The sequence below is a fragment of the Cygnus olor genome, chromosome 18, assembly GCF_009769625.2.
Source record: "Cygnus olor isolate bCygOlo1 chromosome 18, bCygOlo1.pri.v2, whole genome shotgun sequence".
NCBI lineage: Eukaryota > Metazoa > Chordata > Aves > Anseriformes > Anatidae > Cygnus > Cygnus olor.
Window position 1 is genome coordinate 4827176 of NC_049186.1, and position 21086 is coordinate 4848261.

Here is a 21086-nt window from a genome sequence, read left to right on the forward strand (position 1 = left end):
TCTGAAACCACTCACCTGGAACACTCAAACCACCAAACCCACCCCCAACCCTTTTAGGAATGGCAAAACTTGTACCCTCTCCTCCCCCCTGATCTCTCAAGACACATATTTAGGGGAGGGGATCCGCAAAATCCATCACCCCGAAACATGCCGTGAACACCAGCACCCCAAGCCCGGCTTTTCCCGCAGCTTCTGCGGGCAGCTTTAGTGCCGGAGCTGCTGAATTACAGATGAGTGGAGGCAGGGGGAGGTTTGCAAAGCCAGGGCTTGTTAATGGCCTCTCATTCCACGTAACAAGTCCCCAGGATGTTTTCACTTGGGTTTAATCCCTCAGCCTGTTTTACTACCTGGAAAATCAAGAGGGTCATCATTTTTCTTCTTTTAGAGGCTTTCTAGCTTTTGCTCTCCGAAGCAGCCTTCCATTTTAACAATTTCTCTGCTGCAGATTTTTTTTTGTGTGCTTGGAGAAACACAAAGGGACCATACTTTGGATGCTGTACTTTCAGCTTACTACAGGGCTCCGATAGGACCCTAAGGAGCAGACTGGGAGGGAATCAGGAGGTATAAACGAGGAATTTGAGAAAACTCCACACGTTGCCTTAAAGCCTCTCTGAACACGGCATTTCTGCACTCAGCCACGTAGTCCTGGACTACTCTAAGGCTAAAAACCAGAGCTGCATACAGAGGAAAGAAGCCAAGCAGCAATTCCTGGTGAGACAAGGCTGCGGGGTGCAATCCTGGCCACAAAGGGCTCGGGGAGATGGGGGTAAAACACCGCTGAGCATCACTCGTGGGGAGAACCAGATCCAGCTCCGCTGAGCATAATCTAACCCCAATAGTTGGGGAATTGGATATTATTTGTGAATTCTGGATTAAAGGAGCAGATGCAGCCCCCCCTCCCCCCCCCCCCCATCCACCTGGGGCAAACAAGAGGCAAACACAACGTTTTCCCCCTCAAACCGGTGCGCAGAGCTAACGCGGGACAGCGGCGGGGTGCAGCACTGTACCTGCAGCTGGAACATCCCCAGTGGTGCGCAAAGTGGTGGGGGGGGCAGAAAACAAAAAAACACAAAATCAAGAGTTAGCTCCTTGTTTTCAAGCCCTGGAAGGAAAAACAACTCTGGAAGAGAGAGGGGGAGAGGCAGAGCCAGTACCAAGAGCTCGGTACCCCCTATGAACGGGAAAAGGATGTTTTTTTTACGGATGCATGGAAAGTGGTGGCCCCAGCACCCGAGGACACGCACCTTCCAGATGCTGGCCTCCTTCCCGTACACCACCGCCATGCTGCCCACTTTGTTGGACTTGATGAGCTGCCTCTCCGTCTTGTTGAGCTCCTCCGACACGAAGCCCATGAAGGAGTTGTCGGGGGTGTGAGCTGTGGACACCAAAAGAGGGACATGGCTCGGACCTCGCGGGGCTGAGACGAGCCTGGCTACAGCGCCTTGATGGAGCTTGGAGGAAAAATAATGTGAAATCCCAGGAGAGCACCTCAAAAAAATAAAGGCTTTGCACCTGCTCGAGGGGCTCTTTAAAAACGTCAGGCATTTTTAAGGCTGTTAAATGGGTTTTATCCAGCCAGGAAAAGGCAATATTTGAGTCACCGAGCACTCAAGGGGTCACTAGGCTCAGCTCAGACGAGCACAGCTCCCTTCCACGGCACGGCTTATCAGGTAAATCCGACCCCTGGGCTGCCTCCTGCCTCAAAAATCCCAGCCGAGGTAAAACTGTGCTCTGCAAACCCAACTGCCCTGTGTTTGCCTGCTGGAGCCACCTCTCCTCCATCTCACATTCCTACAGCAGGAGAGGCGCCGGGAGCTGCGGTGCCCCGTGATGGGCTCAGCGCCCGCCTGCACGCCTTGGGGAGCAGGATCTCAGATGGGGAGGACAGCACCACCCCTGCAGCACCTTCTAAAGGAGGCCAGAGCTGCTCCTGCGGCACCTACAAGCACCCAAAATTGCCCCCGTGGGTCCCCGTCCCCAGCTTACGGAACATGGTCATGAACTGGGAGGGGTGCAGGTTCCAGTAGCCCCAGTTGGTGCGGAAGCCGCGCAGCGTTGCGTATTCCTCGTGGTTGTAGGCTGGCTCCGTCCCAAAGGTATCGATGACTCGGACGCGGCACCTGGGAGAGGAGACAGCACCATGGTCATGTCCCCACACCTGCCTAAGGAGTGATTTCTCACCCCAGGGCTTTCCCTCCCCGTTGTTTTCCAGAATGATGAACGTCCTGAAGACTTGCTAATGCTTTTCCCAATATCCCAGGAATGCTGAGGCAGGCATTACTAGCACAAGACTGAGGAGAGAAGGGAAACATCAAGCCGGGGAAGAGAAAAACAAGCTGAATGTGAGAGCAAATGCATTTATAATAAAAGCAATAACATTGCTTGTCATTTTTCTCTCTAATAAAATTGTGTGGGATAGTGGAAGAGATGGGAGAAAACATAATAAATAGCAGGACTATCAGCACTAAATTAAATCGCATATTTTCCTGCCTGGTGATATACTAGGGGATGATGACATTTGTCTTGATGCTGAAGGAGCCAGGGCCAGGGCTCTGCTTCTCACAGACACAAAAGGCTCCCGCTCCTTTTGTGGCACAGCAACCCATGCCTGCAGGCTTGCAGCTTGGAGGCACACACGTGCCGCAGACGTCCATAAGGTTGTGGGTTTTTCTCCCAGTTCAGACTCTTCTAACGAGGTTTTGTTTCAAATACGTGAGGCTCTGGAGCGAGCAGATCCCCTCGTGTCACTGCAGCAGGAGCTGCAGCACGGTGGCAGCTGGTAAAGCTAGGCAAAAATCCGAGCTGCCATCAAAGCGGGAAACTGCCTGGATGAGGCCAGTGGCTCCTGGGGAGGGGAGGCTGCCCCAGCAGGGCTTTGGCTGCCCCAGTGTGGGGCAGAGCTGGGCTGGGGGCAGAAGTGGTGATGGAGGCCCCACAGCTCAGCCCCTGTGGTGCAGCAGCTGGGTAACGATGAGTTTTGCAGCATCTCTTGTCACCCGTTGTCCTTTGAGGTCATCAGCACCTGCCTTTGCTTGTTAATTTAGGAAGGCTGGAGAAAGAAGGGGTTTGCTTACCTGTATTTCTTAAAGGAGAGTCCCATGTGCTGCTTCATCTGCTGAAGACCATGGTAGTCGGTGTAAATCAGGTCAAAAGGCAAAGGGTTCGTCAAGGGACAGTTTCCCCGTCCTGGAGGCACCCCTAAATTGCTGGACAGAACCAGGAGGAGCCAATCAGCTCCAAACAACACACGTGCACATCCCTCACAGGGCTTTAGGAAGGGTCATCAGCCAGCTCCATGCTCTCCACGTTGTCCTTGTGCCCTGAGGACTCGGGGACAGCCTTGTCCCCCCATCTGTCCCCAAGGAGAGCTCCCTATGGAAGGTGAGGCTGGAGCTCCTCTCTCAGTGCTTGGAAAGGCAGGAAAACAGCACTTCTCTGCCCAGCTTTCATTCCTGGGCCAAAAAAATCAGTAGTCTGGGGCAGTCCTGGTTCCTCCCCATCTTCACACCCGCTCCAGCCAAGTCCCTACCAAGCACACATGGATGATGAAGCTTTTGCAGAGCAAGAAGCAAGAGCTCACCAGCATCTTGTCTGACACACGTGCTCCCCTGGCCCTACAGGACTAGCCTCATGTTGACACCAGGTTTTGTTTGCTTTGCTGGCAATCACATCAGCACCAACAGACTTGCACAACCACATCCTTTCCATCCTCTGTGCCCCCAAGGCCTCCAGCTTGGTCACCAGTCCCAAATCCATCCTGTGCACATCTCTCCAGCCCTTACAGGTACTGACCACACCCCACAGGACCCTCATATTCTCCTCTGCCTGCCCCTGAATTTTGGGTACATTTATTACTATTTCTGACATTTTGTCCCATTCGTGGAACAGCTCAATACAGGCAGGGCAGTCTGACCAGGGGTCTCATTCGGTGCCATTGCTAGGGACTTTCAGCCAGTTCCTTAAAATAACCCTTCTCAGCCCCTCTTCCCTCCTGCAGCAGATAAGGTGCATTCTGAAAACCCGGATAAACTAGATGGACTGCAATCTCTTTATCGAGATCATCAGTTACCTTGCCGCCAACGTGCAATGTGATTAATCTGGCATGATACATGGCTGGTAAACCTGCGGCATGTCTCCTTCCATTTTCAATTACCTCTGTGAACTGATGAATCCCTCTCCCCAAAGCTGTTCCATTAAGTGCACCACTGATGTCAGCCTGACAGCCCATCTGCTTGTCTGGACCACGTTTCCTCCTCAGAAAAAAAAAAATGTGACACCTTCCAACTTCAGCAGGTTTCTCAAAAATCCTTGCAACATGTACGTGTGATTTCAGAGCGCCAGTTTGCTCAGAAATAAAAGCGATCCGCCCCTCAGTGGCAATGTTCTTGTGCCTTTTTCCTCTTAAACACTGACTCCTCCATTATTGTGAAACAAAAACATCCACAAAAAAATAAAAATTAAAAAAAATGCTGGGGCCATTTGGTCCAGCCAGGTCCTGCCCCACTCCCACCACGCTGCAGCCCCCGTTCTGCCTCAGTTCTTCTATCGGGGGGGAAATATTTGTTGTATTTTGCAAAGCTGAGCCCAGCACCATTGGAAACCCTGCCCTTAGCTCCTGACTGCTGAGATGTCTGGCTTTGTTTTCTTCTGGGATCCTCGCTAACTCCTAATGGGAATTTACCCCACCCATCCCTATAGGTATTTTTCCTTTTCTTAGGAATAAAAGACCCAGATGGTTTTTATATGTCCAGGCTTTGAAGCCTTCACTCTACATGACCTCTCTTATGGGTTCTCTTAATTTCTCTACATTTCTCCTTCCAAAACTGAGCATCCCCCCTGCAGCCCTACCAGGGCCGTCCCAAACTTCTGAGCACTCCTGCGACTCCAGAAAGTGAGTAACCACAGAATCACACCGCTCGCCCAAGCCAGGAAAAGCACAGATTTTCAATTTAAGGCAAAGAGCTGCGTCTGCAGCTGCTTCACTGCTCCTGTCACAAGGAATATCAACATCAGCTCCGGGCAGAGCGGCCGGGTCAGCCGCAGGGGAAACAAGCTGCACTTTTATCACTTTTATGGGCAATTTTACACGATGCAGCAGATTGGGAAAATGGCAGGACTAGAAAGGCTCTCACCTCCACGAGCCACCTCAATGAGATAAATAGGGCAGCAAGGTGACCTGGCCTCACAGAGGCAGGGATGCTTGCTCCCGGCAGGGGATGCTGGCCCAGTGCCCCCCAGTTAGGGCAGGATGCGGTCCCGGAGCTGAGCTCGGGCTGGGGACAGGCTGCAAGTGGAGCACCCAGCTGAAGCAACAGGGCACAGCCTGGCTGCTCTCTGCACCAGGGAGAAAGGGAATTTTAAAGCCACTAAAAATCCCCAGGATTTTATAGAGATGCAATAGTAAATGCCACGTTTGCTTGCCTACACGCTGCTTCTGCCTTGGGCATCAAGCGATGTGTATTTAGGAGTTATGGAAACTGTGCCATGCCTTTCCCCGAGCCCCCCAGCCCTCTGCACCTCTGCTCTTCAACCCAGCCCTGAGTTTTGGCTGCAGGCACCCCTGCCCAGAGCCTGGCAGCAGTGCCAGCTTGCACCAATGTGCACAGCCATGGAGCCAAGCAAACCTTACATTTAACCAAACCAGATCTTTTCACTTTTTCCACTTCTCTTCCAGCACGTACACACCATACATTCTGTAATGAGGCTGCTTGTGAGATGCATCCAAGCTAGATGCCACAAGCTCGGATGCCTCACACAAGCACCCTTGTTTCAGAACCATCCAGGATTTGAACAAAGCCCTGAACGGGCTTGACAAGGGGCTGCAGGAGGCAGCAGGCAGTGCTGCTCGTGCCGAAGCCTCTGCAAACTTCCCCCTGGGTACGTGCCACAGGGCCAGCCCAGCCCTGACACCTCTCTCCAAAGGTCTATGACTTTACCACGTCCACTCGTGCTCCGAGTCAGGAAGGAATCTGAAGGCAGGGCTGGTGGCTTTGAAGCAGAGGGTCTCTCTCTCACTTACTTATCCTTCCTAAACACTTCTGAACCGCTGATTTTAATATTCCAATCATGCAAATGCAGGCCACACCTCCTAGGTGGTGGGATTTTTTTCCCCCCATTCCTCCTGATTTAAACATTCTTTATTCAAGCTTTCATCATTTGCCAGTTAAGTCAACTAATTTTCTACTAAACCCAATTTCACTCATGGTTGGAGTGAAATTTCCGCGATTTTTCCTCGTGCCGTGTACCATTAATGGCGCTTGAAATTATGCAAATAAAATTGATGAGCACAAACGCCTTTTTTCTCAGCAAGCTCAGCCAGGAGATTTGTTTTCAAGAAACCCTCGATCCCAGTCCTGCTCCTGGAGAAACCTCCCCTCCGAGATGCCCGGCGCATCCCCACGGCCAGCTTCCTCAGCTCTTGCTTCCCACGAGGGCTCACATCGCCTCCGATGCCGGCAGACACGAGCACCGAGCTTCCCCCTCCACCAGCTGCCTCCACCAGCTGTGCCCACTCCGGAATAAATCTACAGCAGCTTCTTGTCCTGCTATTTTCCCCTTGTAGGTACTTCAATCAACCAGGGGACGCGTTCCCTTCCTGAGCGCGGGGCAGGCTCTCTGAATTCAGATGACTGCAGGCTTATCTTTACATCCCGTTGACCTGTTTTCAAATTAACCCAACCTTTCCTTCCAAGTCATCGCTCCTGAGGCTGAGAAGTCCATCAGTAAATAGCTCTCATGGGAACCTGCTGCCAGCCCAGGCCAATATCCCACGTTATATCCGACTGCACCCTCTCTGCCCGCATCTGTTAGCATCAGCAAGCTGGGCTGCAGCAGGGGGACCGCAGAAGGGCTCATGCCCTTTCTGCTCCCTGTTTGCAGAGGCACAGGGAACTACCCGAGGGACAAAGGGTGCTGGAGACAGCCCAAGCAGAGTGCTGGCCCCTGGGACAGCTCCGTCACCAGCGATTTAAAGAGCAAAACGGGCTGTGAGATGCCCACCCCGCTGCGTGGCCTCTGCTCCCTGCTCTTCCTCCTGCCAGAAGGGAGGAGATGACCTCAGAAGCCAGGGGTTTCCAGCAATTACAGGACTCTTTGTTAAGCCACCTGCAAATTTCGTACACCTGCCATGTGCCACCGGCATCTGGACTCTTTTCCTGGCCTGTGGTTGTGTGCTGCAGCCCAGCTGGGGGAGGGAGGCCAGCAATCGTATTTTCTTCTGAGGTTCAACAACGCCCCGCTTTCCCATCGTGGCAGGAGGCAGCACTCCTCTCACCTTTCTAAATTATGCCGTGATTACCAAGGTTACGATAACCTCTACGTGATTAAAGCAGAACTTTCTGCAAAGGCAAAGAAGCCAGCTTAGCGAGTCCTCATTTGGCTACAAAATAAACATATTTCACGAAGGAGTGCAATTTAACAGCTCGGTAATTCGCGCTAATTTATGCACCTTCCTCTCCTACGGGATGGAGCCCTCCGAGGTGGCAGAGATCCCTCCCCGTCGCTCCTCGCCGCTCGAAGGCGGCTCCATCCCCGCTCCCCACGTGGGAGCCGCCAGCAAAGCTCTGAGCAGGGAGATGCTGAGTTAACGGGAGCAGCACTTGTGGCATTTCCCAGCTGGAATTGGCCAGGAGAAGCCAGAAGAGGTGCCTGACCTGGGCAGAGCTGAACCCTGGAGAAGTGCAGAGGGTGCAAAGCCGCTGATTTCAGCCCAGCTTGCTCTGAACGGCTCCCACAGGGTTCAGTGCCAAGTTAAATGAACTGCAGAAAATTACCTGTGTTTGGAAACATGCTGGCAAAGAGAATGGCTCTTCCTGGTCAGAAATTCAGCAAATAACCAAGAAAGTTCCCAGGAAAGGTAAAGAAATGTTTGGGCTAACCCAGGGAGCAGCTGGGGTGCTCTCATTGTGGCAGTTCCCCGGGCACACCTCGCCCAGCCGGGCTGCCTCCTGCTGCCCCAGCAACATCTGCAGCAGCTCAAAATAAAGGATATTTTCAGCCAAATTGTCACAGGTGCCACTAGAGCAAAGCTGGTTCCTACCCACTGATGTCCCAGGCCCCTGGGTGCTGCATTACCTAGGTTGTACCTGCTGGAAACATGCCCTGATTAAACTACAGACGGAAAAAAATAATAATAAAAATACACCCAGCCTTCCCACGGTGTGCAGCATCCAGCCCAGTGCCCCAGCACGGACACGAAAGCCCGCTTACAGAAACGCAGTCTCAAGGAATGGGAAGAGCGGATGCTAAACAAAATGCATTTCATCCCCAATGGCATGGAGCTGCTAAGTCCCACGACCTTGCCATGCCATCATCAGCGTGCATGTCTGGCCACTGCTGGACATCTGCACGAGCAGTCCCAGGCTCGCCCGCATGATGCCAGGGCTGTGTTTGCCAGCTGGAGAGGGAAGGTGAAGCCTGGAGCCCGGGCACCGCGCTGGTTTTCATGCGAACAGATGCAAGGCAGAAAGATGGCTTTTATCTGCCAGAAAATAATTAGAAATGCCTTCATCTGGACATCGCGTTTCCATTCGAATGGCCCTTTTTGCAGCCTGAATACACCTCAGTGACCGTGGAAAGCACAGGAAAATAGCAGCTCTAATTAAGTAGATGCCAGGCAGCGAGGTGAGAGCGGTGGCAGCGCTGGCCACAAGCACTGGGATGCAGCCCAGGGCCGAGCAGAGCCCCGTGCCCATGCCCCACTTGTTGGGATGCTCCTCGCCTGCACCCCACGGCTCACAGCCGCTGCTGCTCACCAGGGAGAGGGCTGCCAGCAGGGGAACATGCACGTGCCTAAAATTAAGTGCCCTGCCAGGGCCTGTGTTTTGAGTCCAGGACTTGACACCGGAGCAATTAAGCTCCGAGAACACTTTGTGAAGCCCTGACCCCGCGAGGCATCAAATCCTGTTTTCTTCGACTTTCTGTCCTGCCTTATGAGCTGTTAATTTCAAGGGGGTGATTTCAAAAGCACCTTTCAACGCTGCCTAGATCAATACTCCCCATCGCTTCAGCAGCGTGCAGAACTGCCCTCAGCTCCTGAAACCTTCCCCAGCAGCCCCCAAAAGCAGCCAGAGGTGTTGATGTGACCATGCCCACCGGTACCCGAGGACGGGGCAGGAGCCCGGTGCCCATCCTGCCATGTCCCGGAGGTGCTGGGGGATGCTCAGCTGTGTGCACCCAGTGATGATCGTGGGTTTGTGATGGCACAGCCATTGCTCTAAAGGCGCTCCTCGTAATTTTCCAGCATCTCCTATGAGCTGCCTCATTAGGAACCCAGCTCAGGCCCTGCAGACAACCCTCCCCTCCCCTGCCTCGTACAGCGAGCCTGGTTTGCGTCTCCCTGCAAGCACATCTGGGCTACCAAAGCAGCACGGGGGGGCTTCAAGTAAGAACCGAGTGCTTATATTCGGATTTGGGGGTGTCTCCTTCCTCTAATCAGGGCTCAAAATGCTGCCGTCTCCCTCTGCTGCCTCTGCACATCCAGCACACAACTCAGACACCTCGTAACCCACCTGCTCCTCTCCTGATGCGTTGCAGCATGGCCAACACGTGCCCAGCGATGCTCTGCTCCCGTGTTTCACCTCCAGCCTGGCAAGGTGCATCAGAAGGCAGCTAACAAATTCAACGAGAAGCGCAGGAGAGGACAAACAGCTGCCTTTGGTTCAGCAGCAGGAGAAAAATTAACCTCTGGCAGGACACAGCAGCGTGATTAGCAGGTCTCGTAGCTTCAGGGTGGGCAAAAGCAAGGCTGGATTTGGTGTGTTGCGGTAATTCGTCAGCCCCTGCAGCTCACGGGGAAGTGCCGGCACGGAGCTACAAGATCTGCCCGAGCCAGAAGTGTCTGCAGCCCAGGCAGGACAGACAGACAGACAGACGGCGGGTGTGATGGGGACAGAGAAGTTCAAGGACGTGGCGAAGGACGCGCAGCAGCGAGGTGGGGATACGGCCTCCTGCCTCCCCTGCGAAGGTGAGCAACCTGATCGATTCTTGGAGCCCATTTTGGAACCAGGCCATGCAAAAACAGGGCTGGGCTCAGCAAATCCTTCGTTCCGGGTTCGCTTTCATCCCCAAAGCACCTGGGAAAGACCAGCTCAGCACCCGGGCGCTTCACCATTTGCAGTATAGCCTCTGCTGCTCTCCGCCTCGGAGCACCGTGCAATGCACCAGGGCCTGGGCCATGCTCCAGATCCCTTTGCACACGCAGCCCACCAAGTGCCACCTTTCAGGGCCAGGGACTTTCTCTTTGTCCTGTTTACCCAATCCCCATACTTTAGACCCAATCCTGACCACCGCCTCCAGGCACTGCTGCATTGCAATCAATAAACACACCAGTTACGAGCAGCTGGCAGGTAACTGCTGGCTGAAGAGTGCACACACAAACCTTTTAGCCATCCCTTGCCAATGATCAATACAGGTAAAAAATCAGCTCAGAAACGTGAAGAGGCAAAAACAAACCGGGAGAGAGGTTGTTCCACGCTGAATAATGTATGGGCACCAGGCTTTGCTCCGCGAAGCTGTGCCGGGCAGGAGCAGGTACAGCTCTGAGCTGTGAAAGGAGCAGGGGGGTGCCAGAGAGAAATAAACAAGAAGCGGAATCAACATTTCACTTTTCTGGAGCGAAATATCCCCAAACCCAGCCCAAAGCTGGATATCCTGGCTGCGGGCTGAGCTGGTGATCACAATGCTGCGGTGTGAGCCAGGGGAACCCCAAAAATCCGCAAGGTGGTGCTGCTGGAGGGGCTTCACCCGAGGCACCTGAGGCCATGTGTGAGCTCCCTGAGCTGCTCCAGGGGGCTGCACGGGGTCAGAAGGACAGGGAATTGGAGCACTTGGGCTGCCCCTTCCCCACCTGGGTGGCTTTAGCTTTGCTGCCCATCCTCAGCAGAGCCAGCTGGGGGACTGAGCAGGGACAGAAGCATCACAACGCATTCCTGATGTGGGCTGCAGCCAGTTTTCCCTTGCACACCTTGTAAGGAGAGGGCAGAGGGGGGGTCCTGGGTCTGTCCCAGCACTGCAGCCCCCTTCTTCTCTCATCCCTGGCTCTCTGCACAGCATCCCCTGCCCGCAGCCACCGGCAAAGCCCCCTCGGGGCCTTGGCTAAGCATGCAAGATTAACGGCTAGCACAGCTCGTTATTAATCACGCATGTTCAGTTAAGCCTCCCGCTTGCTCCCGGCAGCACGGGGGCTTATCTCAGCCCTCCTCCATGGCACAGCAGCGGGGAGCTTTCTGAAAGGTCATCAGGTACCGAGCTGGGCCCCAGCCAGCACCAGGACAGGTCTCCAAAGTGGGACCCGGCTCCGGACCCAGCTCCTGCCCCGCTCACCCCAGCTGTGGAGGGGAAGAGGGATGGAGCCATGCATCCAGATGTCTGGGGGAATAGGTCCAAAGCCACACAGCCAGAGCAGATTTCCTCGTGGCCAAGTGGTGCCAAAGCTCCTACGCTTCTTAAAAAGCTGAAACATTGCAGGGCCTCTCCCCAGGGCGGCTCGCAGGGGGAAACAAACCCTGCACAACCCCCAGGAAGCCTCAGCCAGCTCCTTCCCCTCATTAAACAACCACCGTGAGGCCCTCCATCAAAAAACACAAACAAGGACCACGCAGCAACAACAAAAGCCTCCCAGACATTAACTTCCTCCGTCCTGGAGCTCACGGATCCAATTCAGCACGTCGATTTAGCTCAGCACGCAGCACAGCACAGGGATGGCCGTGATGTGCGCCCGTGCCTCCTTGAGAAGCTGCTGCATCTTGCAGCAGGACCAGGATTATTTTTTGGAGTTAATTACTCGGGAGCTAATTCTGTTCATTAATTCTGAATGCTGCAGGGACTGGGTTGGGTTTTTTCTTTTTTTTTCTTTTTTTTTTTTTTTTCCCCAGGATTGTTATTTATTTTTTGCACTCCCTTCCCAGCACAGCTCATTATGCGGCAGATGCTGGCTTAAGCATCGCCCCAAATCTTCCCAGTCCATGAGGCGACTTCAGGCTTTTCTCCATTTACATCCCGCCCTCGTTTGCATTTTCATTGGCACTTGCCCTCCAACTTGACATCTCTGACAGGAGCCCAGGAAGCCTTGCGAGAAGCCCGGTGATAACTCAACCTCAGCAGCAGAGAGGAGCGTGGCAGCAGAGCCCCACACCCACTTGGGCATCTCCTATATGATCACCTTCTCCTTTTTTCTTTTTCCACTTAATATTGGTCTCTCTTGGAGACTGGACACTGCCCAGACAGGCCCTTAGGGTGGCCAGACACAGTTGTTTGCATGCTCCCACCCTGTCTCTCCCCACAGCACACCGCAGAAAGCGCCCCAAAATTCCCCCGCAGGTCCCCAAAGCCACCCCCAGGACCTCCGAAGGAGGGCTCCTTGGTGGCAGCCACCCCCTCGCAAGGGACATGGGTTATTTTTGGCAGCCTTACTCAGCTGCCTCGCAGCCGAGCAGGAAGGGAGGGAGAGAAGGAAGGAAGGAAGGAAGGAAGGAAGGGAGCACAGCCACCGCTCAGACACCGCTGGGGAAGCCACCGGGGCTGTGTGCAGCCGCGTACCCGCTATGGTGTGGAGGGAAGAGCCCCCGACCTGTGGGACATCCTGCAGCCACACGGCCCCCAGAGAGCATTGTTGGGAAACGGGGGCCAGAAGGGACTTGGGAAATGCCGTGTGCTGAAAGCAAGGGACTAACGTTGCTCAGACCCAGCCCCAGGACCACGCGATCAGCCCCATGCAAAGCCCTGGTGCAAAGCCTTAAATTTGTACCAATCTCTCCCGCCTCCCTGGGATGCCGAAGGGATGGGATCGATCCCAGCCATGACACTGTTGGGCTGCAGCAACCCAGAGCTTGCACCAGCCATGGGCAGGGGAAAAGCCAGCCCTGAGCTTTGCAGATCTCATAATTTCAGAGAAGACCCCGGCGCTGCCCGTGCAGAGCCCGAGGGCATCGCACACCCATGGCACCCACCTCTGCAGCTCCTTCAGCGACACCGTCACCCTCAGGCTGTGTCCCAGGAGGAAGAGGGCAGCCAGGATGTCCGCCCACTGCACCATCTCGCCCAGCGGGCCCCCCTTCAGCACCCGCGGGCTGAAAACGTCCCCCGACTCCTCCGTCAGGAAGCCGATGTGAACCAGGATCTGGGGACGGGAGGAGAGGGGTCAGTGCCAAATGGGCAGCTGGGGAGGAAAGGTGTTATCACCATCGGGCAGTTTGGTTTTTACAGGCTTTGGCCAAAAATGACTGATGGTCGTCCCCCCCTCCACCTCCTCCTGCAGGCTGTAATTACTCAGGGAAATCACTCGGGTGTGAAGACAAACAATCTATGCCCAATTAGCAAAGACCCAATATTTAGAGGCTCCCAGCAGCTGGGCTTTCTCTGTCTTTAGACCAGGTCCTTTTTCCCCTTGCACAGCAGGGGCTGTCCATGGACGGGGCATGAATCTCCCCTGCAGAAAGGGACACCAAGGGGAGGGCACAGGGAAAATGCCAACAGGAGGGCCAACAGCCTCTGGCACCCCTAGGAGCTGTGCCACCCCCTCCCCAAATTGCAGTATCCAGCTGCAAAATTCTGCCCAGATTTTGGTCACGCTTGTCCTGTGATGTCCTGAGCACACACAGAGCCATGGCCAAGGCCACCCAGCTGGGAATCACAGAATATTAGGGATTGGAAGGGGCCTTGAAAGATCAGCTAGTCCAATCCCCCTGCCGGAGCAGGACCGAAAACCCACAGGAACACAGCCCAGCCCCTGCAGCCCTGCCGCTGCTGGAGCTGAACACTTCATGTCCCCCTCCACACATCCACATTCCCCCCCACCCCGCAAGTTGCTCCTACGTGTTTCTGGTCTCTTTGCCGACCCTTCAGCTTCTGCTCGAGGCGCCGGGCCGCCCGCAGCCACTGCTGGGCCAGGTGCCGGATCCTTTTCTTCATGAAGCTGAGCGACTCCTTGCCCGTGCCCACCAGCTCCAGCAGGCGAGCCAGGTCGCTCCGGAAAGCTGCCTGCGGGAGAAGGGAGCGATGCTTTGTGCCTGCTGGGCACTTGCAAGAAAAGTACTGATTTTTTTTTTTTCCCCCCCAAGAACCAGCTGGAGAGGGGTGGCTTCACTTGGGAAACCCGATGCAGAAGGCAGATGGGAGAAGTGGAGGATTTTAGGGGTTGCTTCCTCTTCTCGCTGCCTCTCAGCTCGGCTCTTGATGTCAAGGACATGGGAAAAAGCCCTTGGACTGCCCATGTCTGGGGATGGCGGTGGCACGGGGGTACCCAGGGCAGCCCCAACCAGCCCCCCTCGCACCATGGTTAACGCCATGCATCCAAGGTGCCTTCCCAGCCAAACCATCCCCCTCGTGTCACCCGGCCACGAGGTGACACCAGCACTCCACCACGTGCCAAACCCTGCGCCTCAGGGCATCCCAGGTGGGAGAAAACCCACGGGTGGCATCAGGATGGGTGCTGGGGACTGCCCGGGGGACATTTATTGCAGCAGCCCCGTGCCCATCGCATCCCCCCGTTGCCCTGACCTTACCTGGGCGCGGGGCGGCGGCGGGGGGGACGGGGCAGCCGCCGTCTGGTTCCTCCAGGGCAGGGGAGGGCAGAACCACTCGACTTCGCTGAGGTAGATGAGGAATGAGCACTCGGTGCCGTCCACGCCAAAAAATGCATAGCAGGGGTCAGAGGTCCACCGGGCCCTCATCCACTGCAAAGGGGGCAAAGAAACACGGGGGGCTCGTCCCTGGCGCGGGGACCCTCGGTCCTCGTCCCCCTGAGCCACGTTGGGGCTGGGGGCGAGGGCAGGGGGACAAGTGGTGCAGAGCCGCAGAAAAAGCATGGGGTGGTTGTGCTCTTTTTTTGGTGTCTGTTTTTTTTTTTGTGTGTGTTTTTTTTCCACCTGTTCCAGTTCTTCCCCCAGACCAAGTCATTACCTCCTAGGTAATGCACTACAGGGATTTCTTCTCATCCCGTGTGCCAGGGCTGCCGATTTCACAGCCCCAGGCACACGGCAGGGTGAGGAGGCAGATCCAGCAGCCATCCCCGAAAAGGATTTCACGTGCAGGAGAACAACCAGCGACCGCAGCCCCCATTCATCATTCCCCCCGCCCGGCTCCTGCCAGCCTCTTCCTAATTCAACTCCAAAACCAAATCTCCTCGGGAGACAGGTCGCAGCGCCCGCTATGTAAAATGCACCAATCACCCAGACAGGAGATCGAATTACAGCCTTCCACAATTAAATTACATCCCGAATTCGCTCCAATCGTGGACAGAAAGGGTGCCCCGTGCTAGGGGAGGTGGAAAACGCAACGCCCCGGCGTCATTTCAATATACCCTTCAGTGTCTTTGCAGGGAGACTCAGCCTGCAGGATCCTGAGCTTGGAAGCAGGAGGCCGGGAAGGGGAGGGGAGAGGGAGATGCTTTTAATTAGTTCATGTAATATGCTCTCTGACAAAGCAATCGTGCTCCAGGCCAAATGCCAGGCTGCGCTGAGGTGTAAGGAGTGCACCGTGGCGGGCAGGACGTGGTATTTGCGATCGAGGTCCCTGCCACCTTAACAAGATGCTCTTCTGCGACATGCTGAGGTTATTCCCCAGACACCGGCACTGCTCCAGATATTTAAAGAAGATGTGACAGTGCTTTCTCCTCGCCTTGCTTCTGTCATTAAACACAGAAAATACCGGCAGGGAGAGACAGCCTCAGGCAGCTGAGCCTGCTGCTGCCTGCCAGCCCCTGGGTCCCCAGCCCTTCCCCGCTGCTTGAAGCCTTTCCCAGCAGTTTCCAGTTGCGGTCAGCCCCGACTCACCTCCACCTTCCCAGCGCAGTCAGGGTACTTGGGGTCCCTGGGCACCTCGCACTGGTCCCTCCTGCCGTCCCCCACTGCGGAGAGAGGAGTTGGGTGAGGCAGCGCCGGCTGGCGCCACGCGAGGGGATGGGATGGGGCTGGCAGCCCCCGGGCATCATGAGGCAAGATTTTTAGGAGAAAACTAGGGCTGTCGGAGACCAGGGAGTGGGGGTTCCCTCCTCTTCCTGGCTGCAACAGCAAGGCGAGAGCCCTGGAAACCACACTCAGGGCAAAGATGCAGCAACCACGCGCTGCATCCGGACCGAGCTGCCCCAAGTAGTGCCAGGAGCTCTGCCCAAGGGCTTCATGTGCTCCCCTTGGTTTTGCAGACTGGAGTGGGTTAGGTAGCCTCAGATCAGCATCCACCCTACATTTTTACCAAGTTCTCCATGGCAGGATCTCCCTATTGCACCTGCGTACCGTGTCAGAGCCCAGCTGTGCACAGGACACTTACTTTTTGCGCTCATGAGGCTGTTCCGGAGAATCTGATCTACTTTTATTGCGATGTCTGAGACGTTTTGAGCGATAGCTTGGATCCTCTCCATCAAACCGGCTGCTGGTTGGAACCTGGGAATAAAGCAGAGACGCCCTGAAAACATCCCCCAAACCCAGGCAGAGCCAAGCTGTGGGGTGCAACGCGGGAGCGCCTCGTCCTGCACAGGCTTGGCACCGAGCTCAGTGGCTTCAAAGAGATTAGGCTTTAAAACTGCATAAATCGGTTTTCTGCTATTTTTTTTTCCAGTGTGCTCATAAACACAGATATAGCTATGCATTTTACATAGGGAAGTATTAAATATGCCAGAGAAATCTGTTATCCTTATTTCAAACGTGCTATGTTTGAAAATCCCTCTGCTGCAATTGTTGGTCTTGCAGCAGTGCATGCAGGAAGATGGGGGGAGAAAAGAACCAAAAATCAAGCAAAAGGATTAAAAAAGCAGTGAATGGTGAAGGACAGAGCCACACCACAAAGCACGCAGGACATGTGGATGGCCCGAACCACCACCGACGGGCGAGCAGACTTCCACTCCCCCTGGTGAGGAGAGGTGCATGAGGGCTTTGGGGACAGGGCCATCAGCAGCACAGCCTGAGCTAGCTTTGAGCATGGTGTCACAGCCCCCACAGAGCACACAGGGACCTTTCTGGTACGGCTGGAGATCAAATGCCACCGGCATGAGTTGCTGCACGTGGTGTCTGTCGAGCTAAGGCTCACGATCAATGCCGTCCTGGGTAAGCAGCACCATTAAACTCCTCTACACAACACACCGAGCGGCACAAGTGACAGCACTGCAAAAATGCCCGATGTCAATTAAAACCCGTCGTAATTTACACAAGGGCAGGAAAATTCAATCCGTTAGCAGCAGCGCCCTGCCTCTCTCGGTGAGGGGCAGGATCTCCACCTCCGATGCCTCGCTTGCCATTTCCACTGCAAACGATGCCCTGATGAGCTCGGTTATCACGGAAAATAATTTCCCCTTCTGCAGCGTCAGGGACATGAGATTTTCCCACTGCTGCTGAGATTGTTATAATACAAGGAAATGTCCTAAGCAGGGAGCAAAACCAAAAGGGCTACCTCGAATACTCCTGGCACAGAAATAGGTACTGATATCAGGTCCTTCCCCCTGAAGTTTTATGCTTGTTCTCCAGCGGATCACTGAACCTGAAGGCTGGGATTTAAAGTACCTCTGTCCTCAAGGCCAAAAAAATCCTGGTTTTATGAACCGATACTGCTCCGGCTGTTGATTTAAAGTCCATTCTCCAGCAGCAAGCTGCCCACATTTTTCCTTCTGGCATGGTTTATGACCATCGATACTCAAGCTGCATACCTCCACGGGGAGCAACATATCTTAGGCTTTTAAGAAATAATAATTAAATGCAGAGGACACCATTGCCCCCAAGTAACTTCCAACCTTTTGCAGAGAATAAAGCCCAGGTCTCCTGCCAGCTGCTCTAACTGCTGAAACAGGGAGATTCCTCGTGAGACCCTGGCAAAATACAGACACAAAAATGACCTGCGACAAGCTTGGCTTGTGAGCGTGGCTCTGAGGAGACAAAATGCTCCCAGTCTGAGGGCAGAAATACTCAGCCAGCCCTGAAAGCTCTCAAAGCCCTGGTTTTTGGAAGCTTTATTCCACCAGGAAGCCGCAGTCAGTCCATGCACGCGACGAGCACGCACAGACTAAAAACTAAAAAGCTAGGACGGGCAGGTGAGGATCAAACATCTCCAGAACTACCAAATTTACAGCCAACGAGCCCAACCTCCTGCTCTAACAACGGGAAGGGGACGATGTCTCGGCAGGGATGCTCCTCAGGTTTCTCCAGCACTCACAGCAAAGCAAAAGGATGGGCACAGCCACAGCAGCCCCGCTCCAGAGCGCCTAAATCAGGGCACGGTGCAACCTTTACCTGCAGCCAGAAGTTGTCCCAACACCCAGCCAGGTCTAATCCAGCCCCCAGCAATCAGGAGGACCCCAAAGGCTGAACGCAACCTTGGTCTCCATCTCCTCCCTGATGACCTCCAGACGTCAGCGAGGACCAAGCACTGGCACTGCCAAACATAAAATCAGGCTCTTCACCCCAAATGAACAGCTCAGCCCTGCAGCCAGCACCAATCCTGCTCGCTGCCACCAGGTCTGGCCCAGCACCTCCCTGTTCGCCCAGCTCCGGCACGCTGCAGCGCTTCCCCGAACACAAAGGCTTCGAGGCTTTGATGTAAGATGTATGTTTGATCACGGCGTGTCAGCAGCACTTGCAGTTCTCCGAAACAAGACAGCCGCGTCACGCCGGGCTTCCCGCAAGGTGCGGGAGGGTTACCTGAGAGGAGACGAAAACTGAACAGACCCAGATCAAGAAGCCAAGGGAATATTTCACTCCCTTCAGCTGTTCTTGAGCTGAAATGTCCAGTGTGGTCCTTGGCATGTTTTATATATTAAAAGGAAGGAATAACTGCAGAAAACATCCCAAACCATGCTCAGTCTAGCATCACCTGCACCTTTACTCTTCAAATCAGCCTCCTCCAAACCCCCCCTGCTTTGAGCACCTGGTTCCAAGGGCTTTGGGTGCAGCACCCATCCCGCTGCCTCCTCTGCTGGGCAGCAGGGCACAGCTCGAGCAGCAAATTTCATTTAATGTGTTAACGAGACGACAAAGAGGTTAAGCAGAAGCTACACCACCAATCATTAAGGCGATTTGTCACCTGGGCAGAGGACAAGAAAATAAAATACCTACGGCAAAACCTCTAAGGCAAAGAGGTTTCCTGCAGCTCGTCAGAATTTGATACCTTACTCTTAGCACCCGGAGACACGGGGAAGGAAAAGGTAAGTGGCTCATTCTGCTAAATGACAGCTCAGCAGTACAGAAACGTCGCTCGTTATCCAAAAAACAGCAGCAAGATCACAAACTGTTTACCCAGCACGAGAAGCAGGGTGTGCAGAGTCACAGCACGTAGCTGGAGCAGGACGGTGCCTGGAAGGGACCGGGCAGGACACGCTCAATGTGCCACATGTGCCACAAAGCCTGGTCCCTGCGGGGTCTCAGGCTGTGGGTGCAGCCCCCACCAGCACAGCAGGATGAAGAACTCTTTACCAGCAACACTTCTGCGCGGGGAGCAGCAACGGGCCCCTTCTTTCCTTTTTGCTTTTTTAATTTTTCTCTAGCGACGATATAAATGCCATCGAAATGCGCTGGGGCTATGCCAGCTATTGAAACTATAGTAAATTACTATAGGTTTTCTAGAAGAAATTTTTCCCTGGGACCTTAAAACCATTTACTACGGCAAATACAGTACTTTTACTTCTAACCATCAATATTGACTTCATCTTTATTATTTTCAGATTTATACTTCCCCATGTTGATTACGATTCAGATCACACGGTGGCTTATAACGCACTGTATACAGTATTCATCTCATTTCAAAAACTGCTATTAAGATGTATCTTTCCCCACAGGCAGATCATTTGCCATATAATGTAGCCAGAGGTTGAATTTTCCTTTACTTTTTTATACATTAATTTGGTTCCCTTCACTTTGTCTCTCGCTCCCAACCCTGCAGCAGCGGCTCAGACTCAGCTTGTTTATCCCTTTACAAGGTACCGTATTTTTATTGCCTTTTATAAAAAGTGGCATTATGAAAAGATGAATCTCTTTCTATTTGTGTGTTGTCTTCATAATACAAACCCTAAGCATATTTATTTGCTCATCCTATATTTCTTGCTATTAACTGGTGAAAGCAGTGACTTTGGAGGACCGCTACAGATGGAGAAAAGCAGATGTTTTTAAGATAATACATCAACAAATGCAACATTCGTACAGAGCCGTTTACCAAAGGACTTCAACTTGTTCATGACAATGTCTGTGCTGTCATTTGCCTCTTTAAAGATTTTTTTTGTCCAAAGAAACAAGGCAGAAGAGACATCTGAACACAAAATGCACCTGCCCAGCCACACCGCAGGACAGGGAACCCAAATCCCGAGGGGCACTGATGGCAAACCTTCCATCCACATCCTTGTGCACATCCCCTACAAGGGGGTCGCACATACCCAAAAGCACAAAGAGAAAAAAAAACCCTTAGGGCAGGGAGGTTGCCTGCTGGCTGCTGCTCTCCCCAAATTTCGGGTCGCTGTCCCCTCTCTGCACCGTGGCTCACAACAGGGGCTGCAGTGGGGGCTGGCTGGGTGCCCCACTCATGAGGATCAGCCGCATGTTTTGTGTTTATTTGAGTTGTAAACCTGGATTTATCCCCAGAAATCTGGTGCTGAAGCTACTCCTTAAGTGTGCATACACAAACTTTGCTTGGCCTTAGCACGCAGCCATGGGGGGCCATGAGAACCGCCGAGGCCTGTGGGGCACCACGACGGGAGTTTGGAAAGGCTCAGAGCCTCAGGGAGCAGAGGAAAAGCCCAAAGCCTTTCTATCAACCTGCCAGAAAAGTATAGCTTTAAAAAAAAAAAAAAAAAAAAAGGGAAAAAACAGGGAAAATTAGGGAGAAAAACAGGCAAAGGTGAACAAACAACACAGAGCAGGTGCAAACCCCACTGCACAACGCGTTACTGGGAATCCCACAGCTGACAGAGCACAAAATGCAGCAAGATATGGGGCTGGGGCACGCACCCCATGCTCCCCAGCCCCTTTGCGGCCCCAGTCGGTCCCCTGGGTGCCCCAGGTCCCATCGCAGCACAGCGACGGTGCCGCTGCTCCCCAGGAGCCGTGCACTAAACCCCATGCAACTGAGAAGGGTTTTATGCTTCACAGGCAGCCCCAGCCAGTCAACCAGATAAAAAT

General features: G+C 53.9%; 1 protein-coding gene across 2 annotated transcripts in view; it reads right to left on the reverse strand.

Moving 5' to 3' along the window:
• Window positions 1–21086, reverse strand: part of MGAT5B (alpha-1,6-mannosylglycoprotein 6-beta-N-acetylglucosaminyltransferase B) — a 57350-nt gene that overhangs the window by 10368 nt on the left and 25896 nt on the right. Inside the window, exons 4-12 of one of the 2 annotated variants that reach the window (XM_040530617.1) lie at window positions 16264–16376; window positions 15771–15844; window positions 14502–14672; window positions 13813–13977; window positions 12948–13117; window positions 3075–3206; window positions 1987–2120; window positions 1245–1375; window positions 1008–1013 (exon numbers count right to left, since the gene is read on the reverse strand). In XM_040530617.1, the coding sequence (XP_040386551.1) occupies window positions 1008–1013; window positions 1245–1375; window positions 1987–2120; window positions 3075–3206; window positions 12948–13117; window positions 13813–13977; window positions 14502–14672; window positions 15771–15844; window positions 16264–16376 (1096 nt within the window). The remainder of the gene's footprint in view (window positions 1–1007; window positions 1014–1244; window positions 1376–1986; window positions 2121–3074; window positions 3207–12947; window positions 13118–13812; window positions 13978–14501; window positions 14673–15770; window positions 15845–16263; window positions 16377–21086) is intronic. The other variant, XM_040530618.1, reaches the window with a different exon arrangement.